The 25,785-nt window shown below is 41.4% G+C and overlaps 1 protein-coding gene across 3 annotated transcripts in view; it reads left to right on the top strand.

Moving 5' to 3' along the window:
* Positions 1 to 25,785, top strand: part of ACVR1 (activin A receptor type 1) — a 92,601-nt gene that overhangs the window by 11,497 nt on the left and 55,319 nt on the right. For 2 of the 3 annotated variants that reach the window (XM_081938067.1, XM_081938069.1), the window contains exon 2: positions 18,961 to 19,130. The exons of the other annotated variant lie outside the window; for it this stretch is intronic. In XM_081938067.1, coding sequence (XP_081794193.1) covers positions 19,087 to 19,130 — 44 coding nt within the window. In that variant the 5' untranslated portion in view covers positions 18,961 to 19,086. The remainder of the gene's footprint in view (positions 1 to 18,960; positions 19,131 to 25,785) is intronic. 3 annotated transcript variants of the gene reach the window in all.

The following is a 25,785-nucleotide window of genomic DNA, read 5'->3' as shown; positions in this document are numbered from 1 at the left end:
TAAAGGGATCGGAAAGAAAATTGTAAAAATATAGCTGGAGTTACTTGTGGAAAAAGCTATGTCTTTGCTTTTAAAAAAAATATCAAAAGAAAAATGAAAACACTCTGAATCCAGCTGAGTTGCTTTTCCATTCAAATGAGAAAAAAACTCAGCTTTTCTCCTATCAGCATAGTTAGAAAAGGAAAAAAATTTCATCTAAGAACAGTAAAATTATTCCCCCCCCCAAAAAAAAGCCAAGGTGAGTTTTAATCAACTACATGAATTGTCAACTCCCTTTTCTCTTAATTTAAAGAGTTATGTGCAGCCATGCTAACTGGGATTAATTTATAGAAAACTTAATAAAGTAATTGTATTCTTGCAAGTGCTTTGGGGGCTTTTATGATGAAAAATGTTTTGATATGGCAACCTGATAAAGTAAAATGAGGTGAGGCTGCTTCTTTGATTGTTGTTGGTGTTTCTTTTGTGACCTGATGGATACTGACTTAGATCACATAGTGTTAACATTGCACTGTTTTTAATCAATTGTTCAAAGATTTTATAGGTCATATCATATGCAGCCTTGAAATAGATCAAAGTTTCAACTTAAATGCAAACCACCTGTGATGTAGGATGTTAAAAATAGGTCACCTGGACAGTCTTTTTCTGTAATGTGTAATCAAGATTCTGTCACATTTAATTTTTGTTATCTACAGTTCTCCTACTTAGAAAAGAATGAGAATTTTTAAAAGTAGCCATGGATTTGTTTTAAATATTTGGTTTTTTTCTGGACAGTAGTGTCAAAAGACCTTTTAAAATTTCTGTGTAAAATGGAATCAATTTTAGAATTCTTAGGGCAGAGTAGATTTTTAAACTTTTTAATTTTGTTCATATTGTTTTCTTTTTCGTTCTTCACAGATTTGATACATATTTTAAAAAAGATATTTAAGTTACTCAGAAAGAACCTCCCAAGTGTTTTACAGGGAAATCTAAAGCAACCAGCATTGGGAACAGTATATTGAGAAGGTACAGCACAGTAATTAAATATATCCTCTGCAGCAGGGTGTCAAACTCGATTTCATTGAGGGCCTCATCAGGGTTGCTCAGGGGGCTGGAGTGGGCGTGCCCAGGATGGGCATGGCCAGCTCAACATCATTCGTGTCAGGGGCGCATGTGGCCCAAGTGCTCTGCCAGTGAAAACGGACTCCCGAGTTCTGTTTTCGGCTGACCCTCTGCCAGCAAAAGCGGAGCTCAAGAAGGCCACCCTTCACAGCCCTCCTGAGCTCCGTTTTTGCTGGCAGAGGCACCATAGGCCAGTTCTTCGCTGTTTCCAAAGCAGCCCTGCGGGCCAAATCTAATCACCCCGCGGGCCGAATCAGGTCCAGGGGCCTTGAATTTGACACCCCTGCTCTGCAGTACTGTATTTTGTGTTGCAAATGTGACTGCAGTACTGAATTTTGTGTTTTAAACTAAGACTAAACATTGGATCCCACTTTGAGAGGGTCCTTTTCTTTTAATCATAGCTTTGGCTCTAATAACTGCTATATTATATGGCAGAACTCTGCAGAGCAGTGTAGAAGCAGACTAAAAGTGTGCTGAGGCATCCTTTTTTTTGCGAATACAAACATGTTATTGTATCGACGTTTGTTAATTTTGCTTCTATAGAGCTGAATTGGTGGTGAGAACAGGCCTGAAGGCCTTGTCTGAATTATAGCTATAAAAATGAGTCATGAGATCAAGTTTCAACACAGCTTTCTAGCTCTCTGCGGAGGCTGCTGCTGAGCAACTAAAATGTGTAGAGCCATAGAGCCTCTAAAGAGATTTGCTAAACTTTTTTTGTGCTGTGCGTGCACTTTCTTCCCACTTCAGTCGGTTGTAGCTGTCAATTGTATTATGTCTGGAGCCCTTGGCTCTCTTTATAGTATGTTTATTCAGTGTAATCCTCTGAGCAGATTTAGAATCTAAGCGTATGCTATTAAAAGTGAATGGCAGGTACCTCAGAATTGATTGGAAAGTCTAAAATGAGGCCGGGCAAATGGGCTTGCTTTTAAGATGTACATAGGTCTTCTACCTCTTTTTTATTTTCCTTTTAAAGACTCCCCCTTTTACAGAAGAAACAATGATTCTTGTTGACTTTTTAAATTATTTCTGCAACCAAATAATTTGCAATGTGGAAAACATTCTGGTATTAATTTGAACATTTGACCTGAAGTCTGATCTACTTGACGTAATCTACTTGACTTTTAAAATAAAAAGCAAATGTAGGCATGAATTATTTGTGCTCTTTGTACAGAAACCTGTGAAGGTAATGTTGGGAAAGACCATGAAAAATTCATAATCCATGTTCGGACCTTAGTATTGTTTAGCTCTCCTCTGGAGTGTCAAACCTTGGCAGGCTATTTTGCAGGGCAGATCTTCCTGTAAGAAAACAAAAACAAACCGTAACATCCTTCATCTGAAGGTGCTCATTTGGATTAGACCTGATCCCTTTTTATAGTGGGCCAAGCAGCTATTCAAACTAAATCCACAAAGTTGGTTGGGTTGATAGTTCTGAATACTGGTCCTTTTTCCTTAGTGCTATTCTTGCTATTGTGTTTGCAAGTATTGAACCCAGTTATAAGCTCAGCAAACATGTGCCTGGAAAGGGTGCAACATTTTGGCTATTTTGACCGTGTGCCTTGTTAGTATGAAAAAAAGCCTTCTCACTGGATCAAACCTTTGCATGTGAAGGTGGTGATGTAAAAGAGAAGGTCTTTTGTATTGCAGTTGTTCTGGACAGATCGTTTCCTGGTTACTTTTAGATTTACAACTAGATTGGCAATTCTGAAAAAGGGAAGGGTTGGTTAAAATTATTCAAGGAAGAGTTGTTTTGTTTGGATATAATGGAGAGAGAACAAGACAGAGAAAAAAGCCAAGAATATAAGTGGATTAGGGGGCAGGAGGGAGTGGAAGTTGTAGGATACATGTAGGAGAGTAGTGGGGTATACCATACTGGGATATTGGCAGCAACTAAAGAGGAGTTTTTAATACCATCAATCAAGTCATCCTTCTGAATCATAAGGACACTGTTTTTCCTATCTGCTCATGTCAGCACCAGGAGACTGTTTTTGAGCACTTAGGTCATTGGCTTGCAATGTCTAATATTGTCATGCCTCACAAACCAAGAGTGACACATTAGTTACCGGTACTTCTGGGTAGCTTCTTTATTATTGTTTGCCTACAGACAGAAACTTGCCAGACTAAAAGAACTATCTGCACAATATAAACATTTTAGTTAACTCTAGAACTGTTTTTTGTGAACTACTAGAGGGAGTTGTCTTTGCTTCTTCTACCCTACCATACATTCCAAAGTCTGCTGCCTCTTTGCCCTCTGACAATCATCCTCCTAGGATTCTAGACTACATTCTACCACAAGTAGGATACTTCTGTGTTGTTCAAATCTCCATAAAACTGTGGGGAAGTCCTTTGGAGTTTTGGAGTAAAATGCCATCATTATGGTGATTACACCCAGTTCTACAACTCTAGGTCATTAAATTCCAAGCAAACAATAAGAATCCTTGAGTGGTGCTTAAATTCTGTAATCAGTTGGATGGAGAACATTCCATAATTAAATCCAAACAATATGGAGATGCTGGGGGTAAATAGGATATTAAACCTCAGGGAATTGTGGTTCAGCAATTGGTTGCAGTCTTGTGAAAGTGCAGGTCCACAGTGGGACCTTCATCTTCTGGATTTGCAAATGATGAGAGCAATGTGTTTGCCTAATTCAATGCCAGTTGAAGCCATTCATGAAGACAATTGAATTTTGGTGACGCTTAGTCAGTTACCTAGTTACATCCTGCAAAATACCCTATGTGTGTCTAAAAATTGTGATTGGTGCATGATGTGGGAAAGGGGCTTTCTTGTCAAGAAAAGGTGCAGAGATCACATTGTGCTTGTACCGACAGATTTCTACTACACACCAGTTGGTACTACATTACTACTCCTCGACTTACAACCATTCATTCAGTGACTGTTCAAAGTTACAGCGGCACTGAAAAGGAGATGTATGAACCTTTCTCACATGACAGTTGCAGTATCTTCATGGTCATGTCATCTCTCTTAGCAACAAAAATGTTGGGCTCAATTGTGGTTGAAGATACTGCAATTGTCATGTGAGAAAGGGTCATACATCCCCTTTTCAGTGCCGCTGTAACTTTGAACAGTCACTGAATGAATGGTTGTAAGTCGAGGAGTAGTACTGTAGTACCAACTGGTGTGTAGTAGAAATCTGTCGGTACAAGCACAATGTGATCTCTGCACCTTTTCTTGACAAGAAAGCCCCTTTCCCACATCACGCACCAATCACAATTTTTAGACACACATAGGGTATTTTGCAGGATGTGGTTGAATTGTTGAAGACTACCTCTAGGTGGTAATTGACACAAACGTAAGTTCTTGGAATTAAAGCTCTAAATGACTCAATCTAAACTGTCTGAGAGAATTCACGTCTTTTCTGTTTAGATCTGCAGAAGTGGCACTTTTGAAGATGCCATAATTTCTCATCGCTCATTTTTGTAGCATAGCAGTCTTCTATCTAGATACACTGTTCAGAAAATCTGCGAACATGCATCTGTTCCACCAGACTCTTAACTGTTAATTTATTTTAGTGTTCATTTTAATTGTTGTTTTTAATTTTCTATATACCGTTTGACTATCCTGCTGTTAGCTGCTGTTATTTGCCTTTAAAAAGTTTTATTTTATTTTAATTTTTGTTAATGAATTCAGAAAGCAGAAAGAAAAAAAAAATAAAGTTATAAAACAAGAAGGAGAAGAAAAATGGCATATGGTAGGGGTCCCCAACTCCTGGTCCGTGGACCAGCACTGGGCCGTTGCATGCCAGAAAACCAGGCTGTGCAAACAACAAAGCCTGCAGGATGAAGGCAGCATGCAAAACCACACCCCCTCGGGTCCACGGGAAAACCTCTCTCCAGGGAACCGGGCCCGGGAGCCCAAAAGGTTGGGGGCCATTGGCATACATTCATAAATGATAGGAGCCAGTTTTGTCAAGTGGTTAAGACTAGAAACTGTGAAACTCTGCATTCTAGTTCCACCTTATATTTGAAAGCACAGCTGGGAGACCTTGAGCCAGTCACTCTCTCAACCCAACCAACCTCATAGGATTGTCATGGTGGGGAATATAGGAGGAGGATGACAAAATAGTATGTTCTCCCCCTTATTTATAAAAATAAAGGCAGGATGAAAATAAAAATTAAAGTTTCAAAACACTGACTTCTACAAAGTTCCATACTCCGTTATAGTTAAAGAGTACGGTATTTTCCGGTGAATAAGACGCACTCCCTCCCTCCAAGGTGGGTGGAAATGTCCGTGCATTAATGCATCTAATGTTGCTGATGCCCCACCCATCTGCCGGCCCCCACTTCGACTTCTGTCTCCCAGCAATTTACCTCTTTGCAGCAAACATCATGGTCAGCTTTAGCACGTCCTAATTTAGCATGAGCAGCTGATTGGCGGTTGGATCTGCCTCCCAGAATACTGTATCAGCTGTTCCAGGCTGCGGGGATTGCCACCGCCCATTGCCGCTGCCACCTATCACTGCCTCCGCATGTCCCATTTTTGGCCTCCATGGATCCTGTTTTCAGCCTCCACACACGCCATTTTCAGGCCATTCCAGGTGGCGGGGATAGGTAAAAATGGGGCGCGCAGAGGCGGTGATGGGTGGTGGCGATCCCACATCCTGGAGCAGCATTAAGCGGTATTCCGAGCAGCAGATCCAACCGCCAATCAGCTGCTTGTGCTAAATCAGGCAGTGCTGAAGCTGATCAGGCTCTCTGTTGTTTGCTACAAGGAGGCAAATTTCTGGGAGGCAGAGGAAGAGGCAGATTTTTTTTTCTTGTTTTCCTCCCCAAAAGCTACTTGTGTCTTCTAGCCCAGAGCATCTTATAGCCCGAAAAATATGGTATTAAATTGGGGGCTAGTATTCTGAATAACATTTGTGAATGCATGGTTGGATTTTAGAGGATTTCTATTTTGAAAGAAACCTGTCAGCCGAGAAATAGCTCTAAATTATTTTAATTTGAACCAAATGTACTACATTTGTGAACATTATAGAATTGTTAAATAAGATTTTAACAGAGGACTATTATGTCATGCTAATCCCCATCCCAGGGAATATTTTGCAGAGCCCTGTAAAGAAAGGATTTTGTGAGTTAGATTTCCCCATCAGGTGAGCTGCTGAGTCCTGCTTGTTGGTATGTACTTTCTGTTCACTTTGAGTTTTAATAAATACATATAAAGTATGTCACGATACAGTTGATTTTCAGATCATTTGTTCATTTTATAGCCTTACAACCATTTGTTTAATGGTTGTTTGAAGTTACAATGGAACTTAAAAAAAAACTAACAGGATCATTTTTCACCCTTATGACTATTGTAGGATCCCCATGGTCATGTGATAAAAATTCAGACATTTGGCAACTGGCATGTATTTAGGACAGTTTCAGTGTCCTGAGGTCATGTGATCCCCTTTTGCAACCGTCTGACAAAGTCAATGGGGAAGCCAGATTCATTTAACAACCATGTTACAAACTAAACAGCTTCAGTGATTCACTGAACAACTGTGGCAAAACAGGTTGTACAGTCGGGCAAAATTCACTTAACAATGTCTTAACAATGTTGAGCTCAATTTTTTGCTCATAAAGTGAGAATGACCTGTATAAGGGATTAAGTAAAATAAAACTGCAATTTTGTACTATATGCCCTGGGAATATATTCCATTGGACTTGGTGGGTCTATTTCTGAGTCAATATGTTTACAGATTACATTGAAAGCTTATTAGATCATTATATTAGCAAGGATAAGTGCTGGCTTTGAGTGACCTATTCAGCCAGAAAATTCACAGGACGACTGTGGCCCAGCTCTGTCCTTTAAGCTAATTTACTCATTGACTGATTTTACAGGCAGAGTTTTACTATATGAAAGCTGTGGTTTTGCTTAACCCTGATGCTGAATAAGTAACAGTGTCACAAAACATATTAAACTATCCACCATTGTTTAGACTTGAGAGGGATTGGGCTGAAACAATATTCCAAAACCAAAGAAACCACATACATACATAAACATACATACATACATACATACATGCATACATACATACATGCATACATATGTGCCTGCTCTGGCTGCTCTTTCTTGGAAAACTGCATTGGTCTTAAATACACCCACGATTTCTAGTTGACTCTGGTTAACTGCCTGCTTAGCTTCTCTATTCTATATTGATTTTACAGAGGCCCTGAGGTTTGATTTTGATAGAAATGACACCGGAGACAGCTGTCTGTTAAGGAGGGTCATGCATACTAGCTACATTGATGAGAAAGATGTCTGGCGCCAGGGTACACATTAATAATAATATTTCAGTAAAGGGCTCTTTAATTTCCTCTTATTAAACTCCCTGACATGCTAGTCAGCATTCAAAGGCTTTTAACTCCTCCCTCTCAAACACTTCTGTCTGTAATGTTGGTGTTGAAGACGGAAGTATTATATTTATCTCTCTGTTTTGAAAGGAGGACAAAAAAGACAGCGTATTTTGAGACTCTTATCAAGAGCTAAAAGGGAAATAAGAGTTTCATTAAAAATCTAGCCAGCCAGCAGGAAACATGTTTATCTAATCATTTGTTTATGTGGAAAAGAATAAAAGTTTTGTTCTCTCTAAGCAATTGCAATTTTTTCCCCTTTCCCTCTCGAGGATAGCTATAATTCCAGATGTTGTTTGGATTCATGATAGTGAATAGGGGGAAAAAAACCTTAATGATAATAACAGAGTCAGACTGGCTGGTTCTGTTTTGTCAGGGAAATAGAGAGATAAAAACTACATTAATGGTGTGTGCTTTGCCTAAGTAGCTAATAAAACAATGCCTTCTTCACTGGAAATATGTCCAGAGATTGGCAGAGATCAGTTCCAAGAGCATAAAGTGACAGCTGGACAGGCTGATGTTGTGTTTGTGAGGCAGAAGTGATGGGTGTGAAGAGAAGGTTGTTAATGATGTAAGAACCTTGCAAGTTCTTCTGTGCAACCTTTTTCTATCCCATTGGTTATTGGTGATATATCTAGTTATTATCTAGTTATCACTAGTTATTAGTGATATATCTATCATATGTGCAGCTAATCCTCGACTTACGATCAAAATTGAGTCCAGAATTTTTGTTGCCAAGCAAGGTAGTGACTCAGGCTCAATTGTATGACCTTTTTCCCATGGTTGTTAAGCGACTCACTGAAACTCAATGAAATCATGCAGGCATTAAGCAATGTTTGTCAGAAACTGATTGGAAAGATCACAGATGGTGAATATATGACCCAGGGACACCGCAACAGTCATAAATGCATGCCAGTTGCCCACCACCCAAATTTTGATCACATGACCAGGGGATGCAGCAATGGTCATAAGTGTGAGGAACAGATGCAAGGTCACCTTTTTTTTTCTGTGCTGTTGTAACTTTGAATGGTTGCTTTCACAGGACTAGACCCAAAAGTTGGAAACCCTGTTCTTCCAGCCTGTATTGGACTAGCATGTTAGATAATAGTCTGTAACCTCCTTCAAAGAATTGCCATCCTGTAATGGATTGATTTTAGGATAGCAGTAGCACTTAGACTTACATACCGCTTCTAAGCGGTTTACACAATCAGCATATTGCCCCCAACAATCTGGGTCCTTAGATTGGATGATGCTAAAGGAATACCGTGTTTCCCCGAAAATAAGACAGGGGCTTATTTTCTTTGGCCCCACGAAATATGGCCTTGGGCTTATTATAGGGGAAGGCTTATTATTTCTGGGGCAGGTGAGAAGCAAGGCGCGCCTTTTACCTTTCCAGCAGCGTCGCGTTCCTCGCCATTGTGCTCAGGGAAGTGGCTGGTAAAAAAAAAAAACTTCTCACGAGTTCAATCAAACATCTTGAAATCGCGACATTTTTTTTTACCAGGGGCTTCCCTGAATACAATGGCGAGGAACGCGACGGAGCTGGAAAGGTAAGAGGCACGCCTCGCGGCCCAACACTACCCACCTCGCCCCAATGGTAAAGGCAGCCTGCCTGGTTCCCTTCCCCGCCATCCCTTTAACGAGGGGTGGCAGGTGGGGGGGGGGGAGAAACGAAGCATGCATCTTAACTTTCCAGCTCCGTTTCGTTCCTCGCCCTTTCGCCGATTGAATCCCCTTGTAAAAAAAGCCTCATGAGTTCAACTCGCAAGATTATTTTTACAAGGGGATTCAATGAGCGAAAGGGCGAGGAACGGAACGGAGCTGTCAGTCTCTGGTAGCGCTAGGACACGTGTCTCGCTTCTCCCCCCCCCACCTCTCCCCCCTCACTAAAGGGACGGCAGGAGAGGGAACCAGCCAGGCTGCCTTTATCATTGGGGCGAGGTGGGCGGTGTTGGGCTGCGATGCGCACCTCTTTCCAGCTTCATCGCATTCCTCGCCCTTTCGCCCATTGAATCCCCTTGTAAAAAAAATCTCATTAGTTCAACTCGCGAGGTTTTCCTACAAGGGGATTCAATGGGCGAAAGGGCAAGGAACGTGACGAAGCTGGAAAGATAAGAGGTGTACCTCACAGCCCAACACCGCCCACCTCGCCCCAATGATAAAGGCAGCCTGGCTGGTTCCCTCTCCTGCCGTCCCTTTAGTGAGGGGGGAGAGGTGGGGGGGAGAAGCGAGACGCGTGTCCTAGCGCTACCAGAGACTGACAGCTCCGTTCCGTTCCTCGCCCTTTCGCCGATTGAATCCCCTTGTAAAAAAAGATCTCGCGAGTTGAACTAATGAGATTTTTTTACAAGGGGATTCAATCGGCGAAAGAACGAGGAACACGGCGGAGCTGGAAAGGTAGGAGGCGTGCCTCGCTTCTCCCCCCCCCCCACCTGCCGCCCCTCGTTAAAGGGACGGCGGGGAAAGGAACCAGGCAGGCTGCCTTTACCATTGGGGCAAAGTGGGCGGTGTTGGGCCGCGGGGCGTGCCTCCTACCTTTCTAGCTTTGTTGCATTCCTCGACATTATATTCAGGGAAGCCCCTGGTAAAAAAAAAAAAAACCTTCTCGCGATTTCAAGATGTTTGATTGAACTCGTGAGAAATTTTTTTTTCACCAGCCGCTTCCCTGAGCACAATGGCGAGGAACGCGAGGAAGGGAACCAGGCAGGCTGCCTTTGCCATTGGGGTTGGCGGTGTTTTTTTGCACGAGAAGGAACAGGCAGGAGGGGGTGATCACATTGCTGGCCTGCCGCTGTTTTTGCGGCGAGCCCTCTTTTTGCCCCGGAAGCTGTACCGGCAGGTGGTACAGTGTTAATGGCGGGGACTGGGGGCGGGCTTATTTTCAGGGGAGGGCGTATTGTGGCGCATGCTCTGAAAAGCCCGATTGGGCTTATTAGCAGGGCGTGGCTTATTTTCGGGGAAACACGGTAGTAGTGTTAATAGTAGCACCAACAGTAATAGGCACCTTGGCTGCAATCTCCAAACAACTGAAGCACTACTCAAATACCACCGGCATTGACAAATTCACCACCAGTCAATTGCAAAAGGCAACTTTATTCAGGATAGGTTATATTCTGTGACGATGCCTCTAGGGCCATAAAACTGTTGTAAGATGCCAACTACCTATAGTTAGAAGCTTATTCTATAACTGATTACCGTTTTAGAGTGCCTGCCTATTCCAATTCTTGGGAAAGACTTGATAAGTGGATAAAAATGCCAAATCCAGTCTGAAAATCTGGCTGACTGTGTGACGAACTATATACAAACAAAAGCTGTATAAAAGTAAGTACACACTAAAACAGTAATCAGTTATAGAATAAGCTTCTAACTATAGGTAGTTGGCATCTTACAACACTTTGTTTAGTGACTTTGAAGTTACAGTGGCATTTAATATAGTGACTTACGACCAGTGGTGGGTTTCAATTTATTTTACTACCGATTAGCTCGTGCACTCGCGCTCGCACGACGCTTCTGTGTATGGCCAGAAGCGTTCTGGTGAGTGGGCGGAGTTTCCTGCCACCGCCACTACCAGTTCGCCCAATCCAAGGCGAACCGCAGAAATCCACTTCTGCTTATAACCATTTTTCACACTTATGACTGTTACAGCATCCCTATGATCACTAGATTAAAATTCAGATGCTTGGCAACTGACTCATATTTATGATGGTGGCAGTGCCTTGGGGTCATGTGATCACTTCTGCGACCTTCTGACAATCAAAGTTAATGGGGAAAACCCAATTCACTTAACAACTGTGCTATTAACTTAACAACTGCAATGACTCACTTAACCACTGTGGCAAGAAAGGTCACAAAATGAGACACAACTGACTTAACAACTGTCTTGCTTGGCAACAGAAATTTTTGGTCAATTGTGGTTGTAAGTCAACCTGTAGTCATAGAATAAGCTTCTAACTACAGATAGTCTTCTACTTATAATAGTTGGTTTAGTGACCAAAGTTACAATGGCACTGAAAAAAGTGATTCATAACCAGTTTTTGCACTTACAGCCGTTGTAGCATCCTCATGGTCATGTGATCAAAATTAAGACGCTTCTCAACTGACTCATATTTATGACGGTTACAATGTCCCGGGGCTGCATGATTCCCTTTTGCGACCTTCTAACAAGGAAAGTCAATGGGGAAGCCAGATTCAGTTATTCACTTAACACCTGTGGCAAGAAAGATTGTAAAATGGAGCAAATGCATTTAACTATCATCCCGATTTGTGCATCTTGTTCCATCTTTGATGAAAGGGGGAAAAATTTTAGCCCCCTCAGAGAGGGCCCGCAATCTGGGAGTCCTCCTGAATACGCGGTTTAGTTTAGAAGAACACCTGACGGCCGTGACCAGGGGGGCCTTTTACCAGGTTCGCCTGGTACGTCAGTTGCGCCCCTTCCTGGATCGGGATGCTCTGTGCACAGTCACTCATGCCCTCGTCCTTTCTTGCCTGGACTACTGCAACGCTCTCTACATGGGGCTGCCCTTGAAGAGCCCCCGGAGGCTTCAGCTGGTCCAGAATGCGGCCGCGCGGGTTATCATGGGGATACCTAGGTACTCCCATGTTACACCCCTTTTAGGCGGCCTGCACTGGTTGCTGATTGTTTTCCGGGTGCAATTCAAGGTATTAATTATGACCTTTAAAGCGCTCCATGGCTTAGGCCACCTACTGCCACCAGTAGCCTCCCACCGTCCAGTACGATCCCACAGAGTTGGCCTCCTCAGGGTGCCGTCGGCCAGACAGTGTCGGCTGGTGACCCCCAGGGGGAGAGCCTTCTCTGTGGGAGCGCCTTCCCTCTGGAATGAGCTGCCCCCGGAGCTCCGCATAATCCCTGACCTCCGGTCCTTCCGACGTGCCCTAAAAAGTTGGCTTTTCCAGCAAGCCGGCCTGGCCTGTTAATTTTATCTATTTTTTAAATGTTATTGCCATATTAATTGGGTTTGTTTTTTGGGATATTTATCTAATTTCCTTTTAACTTTTGTGATATGTGTTTTTTAATGTTGTACGCCGCCTTGAGTCCTTTGGGAGAAGGGCGGCATATAAATCCAATAAAACAAACAAACAAAACAAACAAACAAACATGTTTCGCAACAGAAATTTTGGCCTCGATTGTGGTCGAGGGCTACCCATAGTTTTTGAATATAATTCTATTTATAAAAAAAAGCAGACCTAAAAAATAAAGCCTCTTTCATGCTGAATTCGACTTCTGATCATTTTATGGATACATCTGTGTATTTTTCTTGATATCAATAAAAATTAAGTGGCTATACACTATAAATGGCTTTGCCATGGCCTGTTTCTGGAATATTTCTGGACTTTCCACTTTGCACAATGCCTGCAGCATTGATACTACCAGTCTATTATTCCAATACTAACTAAATCCAATTCTGCTGGTGTTTTGTGTGTCAGCCATCAAAATAATCTTAGATATGTCAGTACGGACCTGTATTTAGATTTATGAACTTCCATTAAATTACCTTGGAAGAGTTGCTAAGCCACAATGGGTTAGGCTTGGAACATCATCTGAACCCAGGCCATTAAGGGACTCTGCCAAGATTAATCACAGTTTATCCCTATGCTTGTGGTGCATTTAACTGAAGCATCACATGGCAGATGGCCCAAACAAGGAAAGGGGAGGTAGCTTTATTGCTCAGTTTCCCTTCTCTCCAGACGTAGAGATGGGAGTTGAAAATGGTGTAAAATGTGTGTGTGTGTGTGTTTCTGTTTCTAGTATTGCTTCTAACTCATAGTTTTCCTCTACCACATGCACAATTAGTGTCAACTCCAATTAGACTACCCTTAGTTTGGGGGATGGGGGAGGAGTACACAAAGCGATATTAACTATTGGTGGGCACCCAAAGTAATCTAGTTTAGCATTCATACCTCCCACTTGCTTTGTAAAGTACCCTGTTTCCCTGAAAATAAGACCTCCCTGGATAATAAGCCCAATCGGGCTTTTGAGCGCATGTACTAAAATAAACCCTCCCCCGAAAATAAGCCCTCCCTGAAAATATTGCAACATAGCAGCAGCCATGAGGTGACCATGCTTGCTGCCTCTTGCACCTCAAAAATAATAACACCTCCACGAAAATAAGGCCAAACGCTTATTTAGGTGGGCAAAAGAAAATAAGACCCTGTCTTATTTTCGGAGAAACACAATAATTGTGAGAAAACATTGTGGAGAAAGAGCCGTACTATATACTAACGTGAGCTTCCTTTTTGCAAATGTTTAATATGCAGGTACTCCTCAGGTTACATAATAAATTGCAATTGGGATTGCTGTCACTAAGTGACGCAGTCTAAAGCAAAGTGCGATAGGGAGCGCTGCTGGAGATGGGAGAGACTGGGGCAGGGTCAGTGAAGCCATGTTTGAGTGGGAGAAAGAGTAGGAATGACATATTGGAGTGACTTGTGACCTTCCCTGCTGGCTTCCACATTGACTTTGCTTGGCGGGGAATGACGATCACATCTCCATAGCTCTTTGCAACATCATAATCATGAGCTGAGCGTCTGGATTGCAATCACGTGCTGGTGGGGGAGAGATGCTGTGATGCTAGAGTAGCGGTCCCCAATCTTTGTGGCTTGGTGGGCCACCTGGGGGAAAGGAGGGAGCTGCATACGCGCATATGTTCACCAGCCTTCTGTTTGTGCACCCCGGCCCACCACTTGGACAGCCCAGTTGAGACTAGGCCGATATTGGATCCTGGCCCAGGGGGTTGGGGACCCTCTGGGTTAAGAGGACTGTCATAGGTCCATTTTTTCCCAGCACTGCCAGAACTTTGGGTGCTGAGTGAATGGGCATAACTGAGGACATGTAATAAAATGTGATGAACTGTATTTTCTTTTGGGAGGACTTGTTTATTAACATTCAATGAAAAATTCAGAGTGAGGCATGCTGGTAGGTTTTCTCATTACTGTATAGGTAGGTCAAGGATTACAACCACAGTCGCATAGCTGTAAGTTAAGTTGGACCCAAAATTACAACAATGTTTATGATAGTCACTAAGAGAATCATCACAGTCATTAATCAAATCATGCAGTTGTTAAGTGAATTCAGTTTCCCCAATGGGTGTTTTTTGCTGGAAATCACATTGTGATCAGGTCACAACAGGATGCTGAAACCGGTTGTAAATACAGGCTGGTTGCCAAGCCCTCAAGTTCTGATCATGTCACCATGAAGGTGATGTGATGGTTTTAAGTTTGAGCACAAGTGATAAATCACTTTTTCCAAGGCCACCATAACTTTGAACTATAACAAATATACTAAGTTGTTGACTGCTTGTAGTCAGAACTTGTGAATAAGCATTCTGTAGGGAAGTGTTTTTTTTAAAAAAAACTTGAGTAGCTTGTTTATTGTCTTTTTGGGGACAGTATACTGCCTGCTTCCTCCCCCCCCCTCTCCCTTGAAAAGTGGCAAGTTGGGCATTTTTTTGAACCAGAAGAAACTGCAAGTTGTCTTTGTTTTCTTCCTTTTGTCTGAGGAATAAGATTTCCCAAATAATTTTGAAATGTGGGAAGAAGTTATGAGAACTGGTCATGAACTTTCTGTATTTTGAACGCTGGTTCAAGGTTGTTTCCTTGCAAAACTACAAGACAATTTCCTTTGTAATGGAGGAAAAAACATATTTTTATTGGTTTTTCCAAAAGCTTCTACAGTTCTAAGATAAAAGGGAAATGAAAAAGCACACATTGATTTCTGGGATGAAGTCCTATTTTACTCAAGTGATAAGTTTTTCATCCCTTTGTAACGAAGAATTTCGGCTGCTGCCAATTTTAAGTTGTATCTGTTGAAGTCCTCAGCTAAGATAGCACCAGGATTTTCTGTTTAGAAATGGAATTTGTTTATTTTATTTTCATAATTACATGCTTTGTTCCATAGTCAAAATCCAAGGAATTCAATAAAATCTCAATAAAAATAATTGTAATAAAAACATAGAGAAGAGGAGCTGCTTTTTATAATGGGTTCTAGATCTAATTAAGACTAAAATGACAACTAAAACATTTATTTACTTAAACATAAGTAATTAGGAATTGCTGTTGTTCAAAAGTTTTTAAAAGTCTACCTTGAATAGAGCTAATAACTTCATGGATAAAATCCATGTAGAAACACTTCTTGATTTATATCTCCTTGCAATCTGACAACTCATAATGGCACATGCAATATAAAGAAAAATTAAAACATCTATATGGTATCTTTGTGGTTGCTAAGAGTTGTTGGCACACAATCACATAATCAATGATACATTTAAAATTACACTGTAATCAAAATCAATCGACACCAAGAGATTAAGATCGAAACATATTTTGATCTTTTAAGTATGATAGTTATTTTTATATTAAACATCAATATGGATATAAAATATGGGCAATATACAGCATCAATGGAAGCCTCTCCAAAATATCTCAGTTGCCATATTAAATTGAATGTGAATTTTTAAAATTTAATTAATATCTACTGAGATATTTTCGAGAGACTTCTAGAGATGCTATGGATTGCCCATTTTTATATCTGTATTGATACTTTGTCATTTGTCTGTCATACTTAGTTGAGTGAGTTCAATTTCCTAGAGCCGTGATGGCGAACCTATGGCATGAGTGCCACAGGTGGCACGTGGAGCCATTTGTCAGGGCTTTGCCCTGTCAGCTCCAGCGTGCATGTGTGCGCTGGCCAGCAGACTTCAGCTTTCGTTTTTGGCCATTTTTTTACCCTTAACTGCTGCTTCTAGCTCGTGGAGAGCAGATCGGCTGAGCCTGGCTCTCTCTCTCCTTCCTTAGATGGATCTGGCGGGATGATCAAGCTTTCTTGCTGGGCTTGAGGAGGGGGGGCGGAACTGTTGCCCCAGCCACCTCTGGGTGTGGAGAGACGATGCAGCAGGGCAGGAAAGAATCCGGTCTTGCCAGAGACCAGAGAGCCCATACGGGGACAGAGGCAGGGTGATTTGAGCACAGGCGGGCGGTTTGCTGGCACTTCCTTTGCTTATTGGGGGTATTCCCATTTGTCCTTAATGACGGGGAATGCTTTGTCATGCGGGCAAAGGCTGGACCCCTCTCTGCAACACGCAGGGGGCTCTCCGCAACCTCGGCTCATACATGAGTCAGCTGCCCTGAGCTGGCGGAGGTGGTGGGTGCGGATGGGCACGCGCTAACTTTCTCCCCATTACCATTGCACCTGCCCGGCTCGCCCCCCCCCCCCCCCGCTGGCTCCCGAGCTAGGAGGCAGAATCTCCTCCTCCATGGGAGAAAGGCACAGAAAGTGTGTGCGGTAGGGAAGCAGGTTCCCGGAGGTGTGTGTGAGAGAGAAATTTCTGACTAGTGTGTGTGTGGGAAGTTTCCCGTGTTTGCCGCAGGAGCAGCGCTGGGCTGAAGCACCCCGCTGGGCATTTGGAGCTTCCCTGAAATCTCCCTCCGTGGACTTGAGGGGAAAGCCCCCTTTTTTCCCCCTTCTCAAATTGTGGGAGAGCGGCACCTCTCAACAAGTTGCCAAGTGTGCAACAATAATAACGTTCATTAGTAGTGATCATATAATAACAGTATTTTCTCATCATAATATTAATATGTAATTGTTAATACTAAATCATATTAATAATAAATATATAATAAGCCCTTATAGTGAAATTAATCCTTCTCTTGCAAGATATGGAATATTTTGAAACATGGGGTTCATTTTATCAATGGTTAAATAACAGAAACAGAAGTTAGAACATTTTGAATGGGTTTCTCCTTGAGCCGTCTCCTAAGATGGGTTGATTCAGGTTAGAAGTCTCTTGGAAGCAACATTGAAATGGCTTGCAATTGATTTCACCCCCCACCCCTCCCCAAACCCCATATCATATTACTTCAACTGACATTGCTTATAATTCAGGTATTAAAATTTGGTCTCCAGTTTACGTTCCGGCCATTTATTTTATTTTATTTAGAAATTTTATATTGCCACCTCCTCGCACATGACGACTCAAAGATATAAAAATGCCACATTAAAAAAATAAAAATAAAATGCTAAAATTTTTGACACCAACCAAAGATGAAAAAGACTTGTTAAGGATCCCCCCCCCTCTTCCTTAATCAAGCTGCACTTTCAGAATGCTTTGAACCGCATTAACAGCAAGATATTTATCAGTGATGTGGAGAAATCAGTTGGGCTGAAGCAGTTTGTGGGGGTTTGTTTGTTTGTAATTCTGGTTATCTTTTTTAAATCTCTAGGTCGGTTGCTTAAGCCCAGCAGAGGCTTACAAAAGTTCCGTGATTAATCTTTCAGTGGCAGTGAAAGAAACAAGGCAATAATCAGCCTGTTGAAAAAAATGGAGGTTCTCCTCTACATTTTGGCAATACAAACTTGGGAGGCGGGGGGCTTCCTTGATCGCAAAAAATGAAATTGGGCTATATGGGGCCTGTGGATTGCCAATCCTTTCTCCAAAATATGAGTTTTAAAAAAGGGAAGCTTGGGAACCACATGTCACCTATCCACATCTGCGACTTTTAGAATGAACAAAACCAGACATTTGTGCTGCGTTTTGTGGAGGAAAGGTTGTTGCTATGGGGTTCCCCCCCCCCTTTGCATTTTGTGAAGCAAAATGGTGGGCGGGGAGTCCTTTGCAGATTCACTTTGGGTTCTGGTCCCACCCATTTTAGATGTCCAGCGTATGACAAGCATTCAAATATGATGGGGGCAGATCTGAAGGTGGCTGACAGAGGTAACCTTTAGCTTAACCTCTCTTTGGAGAAGAGAAAATTCTGCAGTCTGAGCTTAATTGCAGAACAAATTCTGTCTCATCTCGTTTTCCGCTGAATCTCTGCTTCAAAGTTCACCGGTGGAAGAGCCTGTGATGATAGCCATAAGCTGTAAACAGGCTTGCATGTGCACAAGTATCCCTTCATATAAAAGAGGATAGTGGAAGGAATTCTGGTGACCACTGCGGCTTTTCACAACTTAAAAAAAAAATAGCAGAAGTCAAATAAAGTAGTTCAAGAGACATATATAGCTTATGGTACCCTTTATTTAAGGGGACGGGATGGCTCAGTGGCTAAGATGCTGAGCTTGTCGATCAGAAAGGTTGGCAGTTCGGTGGTTCGAATCCTCAACACCGCGTAACGGAATGAGCTTCGGTTATTTGTCCCAGCTTCTACCAACCCAGTAGTTCGAAAGAACATAAAAATGCAAATAGAAAAATAGGGACCACCTTTGGCGGGAAGGTGACAGCGTTCCATGCGTCTTCGGCATTTAGTCATGCCGGCATTGAGTCATGACTCCGGAAACGTCTTCGGACAGCGTTGGCTCTTCGACTTTGAAACGGAGATGAGCACCGCCCCCTAGAGTCGCAAACAACTAGCATGTGTGCGCAAGGGGAACCTTTGCCCATTATCCTTTATTGAAAACACTGCTCTTCTTTGATTAGTCACTCCTTTATTTATAAAAGGAAACTATTTGTTCTCAGGGACAATATTGATCAGGTTATATATGTTTTTGCCTTTGCTGCAGAAAAAAAGAAGCTTTACTTCATGGCAAGGAGTAATATCCTGCAACAGAAATTGCCCCCCAAACTGGGCAGAAGGAATCTTCATAAATTGTGACGTGCAGACAGACCTTCAATCAGATTTTTCTGAAATGGGTTATATAGCTCGCAGTTCAGTCCTGGGATTTATTCTTAAGTAAGTATATATAGAATTAAAACTTCATTAAGTAAACAATACAGTGTGTCAGTCGTGTGTGTGTGTCTGTCTGTCTGTCTGTCTGTCTGTCTGTCTGTCAGTCTGTGTACACACACACACACACACACACACACAGCATATATAGATAAATATATGTATGTATTTGTGTTACAAATACATGATAAGGAGGAGAGCCTGTGGCTTAGTGGCTAATGTGTTTGCCTAATATGTAATAGAGCCCAGGTTCAAATCCCAGTAAGGGTATGGCTAGCTGATGAGAGCTAAATAGCTTGAAATAGATCTATACTAGTCTCCCTTTATTTATTTATCAGCACAAATACAACACAAATATATGTATATATACACAGTATGTATATGTATGTATACACACACACACACACACACATATATGAGTGTGTGTATATATATATATGTACACACACAGCATATATAGATAAATATATGTATATACAGTGGGGCAAAAAAGTATTTAGTCAGCCACCAATTGTGCAGGTTCTCCCACTTTAAAAGATGAGAGAGGCCTGTAATTGGCATCATAGGTAGACCTCAACTATGAGAGACAAAATGTTAAAAAAAAACCAATCAATCACATTGGCTGATTTGGAAAGAATTTATTTGCAAATTATGGTGGAAAATAAGTATTTGGTCACCTACAAAAAAGCAAGATTTCTGGCTCTCACAGACCTGTACCTTCTTCTTTAAGAGGCTCCTCTGTCCTGCACTCATTACCTGTATCAATGGCACCTGTTTGAACTTGTTATCAGTATAAAAGACACCTGTCCACAACCTCAAACAGTCACACTCCAAACTCCACTATGTGAAGACTAAAGAGCTGTCGAAGGACACCAGAAACAAAATTGTAGACCTGCACCAGGCTGGGAAGACTGAATCTGCAATAGGCAAGCAGCTTGGTGTGAACAAATCAACTGTGGGAGCAATAATTAGAAAATGAAAGACATACAAGACCACTGATAACCTCCCTCGATCTGGGGCTCCACACAAGATCTCACCCCATGGGGTCAAAATGATCACAAGAACGGTGAGCAAAAATCCCAGGACCACATGGGGGGACCTAGTGAATGACCTGCAGAGAGCTGGGACGAACGTAACAAAGGCTAGCATCAGTAACACACTATGCCGCCAGGGACTCAGATCCTGCAGTGCCAGACGTGTCCCCTTGCTTAAGCCAATACATGTCCAGGCCTGTCTGAAGTTTGCTAGAGAGCATTTGGATGATCCAGAAGAGGACTGGGAGAATGTCATATGGTCAGATGAAACCAAAATAGAACTGTTTGGTAGAAACACAACTCGTCGTGTTTGGAGGAGAGAGAATGCTGAGTTGCATCCAAAGAACATCATGCCTATTGTGAAGCATGGGGGTGGCAACATCATACTTTGGGGCTGTTTCTCTGCAAAGGGACCAGGACGACTGATCCGTGTACAGGACAGAATGAATGGGGCCATGTATCGTGAGATTTTGAGTGCAAACCTCCTTCCATCAGCAAGAGCATTGAAGATGAAACGTGGCTGGGTCTTTCAACATGACAATGATCCCAAACATACTGCCCGGGCAACGAAGGAGTGACTTCGTAAGAAGCATTTCAAGGTCCTGGAGTGGCCTAGCCAGTCTTCAGATCTCAACCCCATAGAAAACCTTTGGAAGGAGTTGAAAGTCTGTGTTGCCCAGCGACAGCCCCAAAACATCACTGCTCTAGAGGAGATCTGCATGGAGGAATGGGCCAACATACCAGCAACAGTGTGTGCCAACCTTGTGAAGACTTAAAGGAAATGTTTGACCTCTGTCATTGCCAACAAAGGATATATAACAAAGTATTGAGATGAACTTTTGATATTGACCAAATACTTATTTTCCACCATAATTTGCAAATAAATTCTTTCCAAATCAGCCAATGTGATTGTTTGGGTTTTTTTCTTACATTTTGTCTCTCATAGTTGAGGTCTACCTATGATGCCAATTACAGGCCTCTCTCATCTTTTTAAGTGGAGAACTTGCACAATTGGTGGTTGACTAAATACTTTTTTGCCCCACTGTATATATATACAGTATATATATATGTACAGTATACACAAATACATATATACAGTATGTATACATACATACATACATACATACATACATATACATACATACATACACACATACATATATATGAGTGTGTGTGTGTATGTATATACACATACATACACACACACACACACACACACACACACACAAAAACACACATGCTGGTCTTGTTGTATTCGGGGCTTTTCCCATGTAAGATTGAGATTGTCTTGGCAACGTTTCAGCGAGGTCTCACTCGCCATCTTCAGGCTGGGTTTTGGGCTTAAAGGTTTTTTTGGATCTCATTTGCCATTGCCTGTTTCCTAGGACAGAGAGAGAATGACTGGCCCAAGGACAACCAATTGGCTTTGTGCCTTACACTAGAACTCAGTCTGAAGTTCTAATCTGAAGCCTTAATTTAATTTAATTAGCACTTCTAGACCGCCCCCTCTCCCAAAAGGGACTCGGGGCGGTGTACAGTCCATATCAAAAACATCATACATAATAACAATTAAAAATTATTAAATGGATAAATACATAAATAAGAGCACTTAAGCACTTAGGGTAAAAGTAAAATATATTAAAATTCATGTATCAGCTCTCGAGATATGTTATACTCCAGGTTTCATGGGGGCTAAGGCAGAAGCAAAAGTATTTTAGCACGATATATCTGAAAGATAATAAGATCAAAAATGGTTTCTTCAAAATGAGATGGAATATGTTTGACTTTCTATGATAGTCAATTAACTAGTGAAATAAAATCAATTATCCTTTGATCATCATGAGAAATTCAGGATACCATTACATTCAATCGAAATCAATGTTGAGTTGAATGGTCTTCTGAATCTATAAATATTTTTTTATTTATCTTTTAATGTATATTATGGCATAGCAAAATAACAGTGAGGCTTTGTAGTATAATTGTACCCAACTGTACTTTGCTTCTTATATTACTGTGTTATTGTTCGATCATTTGATGTGTGGGAATACACCTGGGTGTAACTCCTGAATGATTACTTATGTTTCTAATGCCATACTACTGTTATAAATAATAATTGACCACAGTTTAGGATCTAATATGTGCTGCTTCTCTGGGCAAACCTGGTCTTTATTTCAACTTCAGCCATGGAATCCTAATGTTTCTTCTTTCAGGTTTTATTTTTTCCTTCTTTCCTGTTTTATTTTTTTCCTGAACACGCAGCTCAAGTTGTCCTTTATGTCACCCCATCAACATTGTGATGGCTCATTGGCTAAGACACTGAGCTTGTTGATCAGAAAGGTTGGCAGTTCGGTGGTTCGAATCCCTAGCGCCGCATAACGGAGTGAGCTCCCGTTACTTGTCCCAGCTTCTGCCAACCTAGCAGTTCAAAAGCCCGTAAAAAATGCAAGTAGAAAAATAGGAAACACCTTTGGTGGGAAGGTAACAGCGTTCTGTGCGCCTTTGGCGTTTAGTCATGCCGGCCACATGACCATGGAGACATATTTGGACAGCGCTGGCTCTTCAGCTTTGAAACAGAGATGAGCACTGCCCCCTAGAGTTGGGGACGACTAGCACATATGTGCGAGGGGAACCTTTACATTACCTTTACTATCAACATTGCGAGGCTGATTAGAGTCTTGTGATAATTTCAGGGGCAGAGCTCCAAAAGCTCTCTGTAAAGGGTCTTTAGTTGCAGTTAAACCTGCAAGTGTCTATGGTTTCTCACCTATTACAGGGGTGGGGTATACATTTTATGCCTTAATGGATAAATAGGAACCTGACCAAGCATGTTGAAGTCTCTCTTGGCAGCAAGAAAAGGCGCAGCCCGCTGTTGGTATGCAAACCTCCCAGCGCATTTGCACAGATACCCCTCTCCTGTTTGCATATACTCATATTCCTACATAACAATTACCTGTGGTTCTCCTTAACAGTGAAAGGAGAGAGGAATCCCTGAGGGCTGCTGATCTAAAGTGTTCTACAATCTTGAAATAGCTGCACTTTTTGAATTTTCCAGTTGAATAAAATGTGGATGAAGTCTTCGAGGAGTACCTTTTCATGATGATCCAAGCACCTTGAAACCACTGAACGTTAGTTTAAAATTAACTTTAAGGAAAAAACCATATGCTGGGAAATGATGGTTTTGAGTGACTGGAGTGGCAGTGTCTCCAGGGAAGTGCTTTTTGGTGGAGATGCAAGAATGAAGTGAATCCCTGGGTCACCTCCTGGGAGAATAGAAGAAATTCGTGTTTTTTTTTTTGGAACCTAGATTGGATCCTTGATTGATTGTGGGCCACCAAATTGTCAGTTCCTAGCAACAGCATAACCTAACCTGATTTTTCAAATCCTCCAAGGGTGCATTTAGTGTTACTGTAACTGAGTCTAACTACCTTGCTATTGGTCATCCTCTTCCTCTTTTTCCTTTCACCTTTCCCAGCATAGGTATTTGTATAATGTGTCAAAATACGATAATTTTAGCCTCGACATTTGTACCTGATATGAGACCCCCGGGTTGATTTTTTTTTTTTAGTGATCTATTTATTTTCTGGAGTGGACACTGTATTCTCAGGAGTCTTTTACAGCACCAAGGTTCAATAACCTTCCTAGCTTATTTCTTCAAAGTCCAACTTTCACTTCCATAGAGTGTCACAGGGGATACACGCCTTACATGATTCTGATTTTTATAAAGACATATTTATAGACATATGAATATCTTCCCCAAGGCCTATTGCTAATCTGCAGCATATTTCTTGAGTGCTTGTTTCTTTATTATTGATGGTTCAGCCTAAAAGGCAGATACTATCGACCATTTTGACATCTTTATACCTGTTGTCATTACTGTGATATTCTTTATATTGAATTTTAGTCCCATTTTTTTTCAGCGTAATCCTTGATTTTTATTATTGCAGTTTGCAAAAAGCCAATGTTTTCCTCTAAAAGTGCTGTGTTGGATTTATGGCCAAGCTGTTAGAGAATCTTGTAACTATTGGTTCAGTAGGCAGTAGTGCCTAACAGTCATTTGGGTTGCTTTACCGAATTTCATGATAAAAGAAAGGCATGGAGATAGCCAGTTAAGATTTGTTTTCCCATTGACTTAATGTGGGTAACTGGACTACAAACTGGTGTAAAATATATCCGTTTGGAATTTATTATGTTCCCATTATCCTAAGAAAATATCTTGTGTTGAGCAGTGTTCCTGATACAGTGAGAACTGTAAGCAGGACAGATCCTTGCAATAATGAATGCAATTAATGAATTGGTGGATGGATACCTACAGAGTTCCTACATGTTTGAGAAGTGAACAGCAGAAATTAACAGACATTTCCTTATGTATTGCATGTATTGCTCCTTCTAGGAACATTTAGTACATTTCAGGACTTAGACCATTATCTAAGGACTTTGCAAAAGTACTGAAACCTAGTAACAATAAGCCTAATAACAATATTAGGGTAATTTAGCACAGGTGATGATAGTCACAAGTATTACTAATACAGTATTCCTTTTATTTGTCATGTATATATATATATATTTGTCTCTAAGTCTACTGACAAACTAACAGAGCCAAATTATTGTATAGAGTAGCTTTAAAACAAGCTTACATATTTCTCCACCCTTTCTATTTTCCCCAGGAAAAAAAATGACCTCCAGAGACTTGGGGATATTGTGCAGAAATTGACTGATCAAAGGGCTCAATATTTTTGTATTTTAAGCACAAGTGTAAGAGATATAATTGAGAGCATTCTTACACTCATATGTGGTAGGCACTTTTATCCCTTGATGTTTGCTCGCTTTCACTAAGTCCAGGCTGATAGGTTTTGTTGAAAGTAAAATAGCTGGGTGTTTTGAAAGCTTTTGATGGAGTGTCAAAGGATTCCTTGTATTACAGGAAAGCTCAATACTTTCACATTCTATCACTGTAGATTGATTCTAGGTTTTTTGTCTTTTTATTAAAAGTAATCCTAATGTAGGGATTTGTTTAATGCAGAAGGATATAAAAGATGGGCTGAGTGTTACTTTTATGATAGAGTTACCTCACTTTGAAAAGTCTTCCCCATTCTTTATACAGTAGGAGGAAAGTTAGAAACATTGATATTATTAGTGGCTTCTTTGCTTGGATTCAGCCTGTGCAAAAATATGCTTTATTTCATCCAGATCGGGAATGAGAAATTGATATTTTTTTGCAAATTTTGTATACCATTTTAGAATACTTCTATATAAAATTGATTGGACTTTTGGAGGACTTTGATCCATACTTCACCAATGACTACCATTTTGAAATAAATGGTACTACGAGAAAGTAGTACCCCTCCTGCTTGGTAACTGGTCCGGTGGTGGTTTTCAATTTACTTTACTACCGGTTTGCTCGTGTGCGTGCTTGCGCAACACTTCTGCGCATGCTTAGAAGCCTCCGGGTAGGTAGGCGGAGCCACCCACCGCAACTACTACTGGTTCGCTCGATCTGTGGCGAACCCGCAGAAATCCACCTCTGTTCTGGTATTAGGACTTTTTCCTTTTACTTGGCCCACTTACTTCCATGTACTTAAAATGATGGTCCTTCATATACAGCATTCTCAGCCACATTGTCATTTGTC

The sequence above is a fragment of the Natrix helvetica genome (genome assembly GCF_964273705.1).
Source record: "Natrix helvetica genome assembly, chromosome: 1".
NCBI lineage: Eukaryota > Metazoa > Chordata > Lepidosauria > Squamata > Natricidae > Natrix > Natrix helvetica.
Note: the sequence above shows the minus strand (reverse complement) of the source record. Positions and strands in the feature narration are given on the sequence as shown.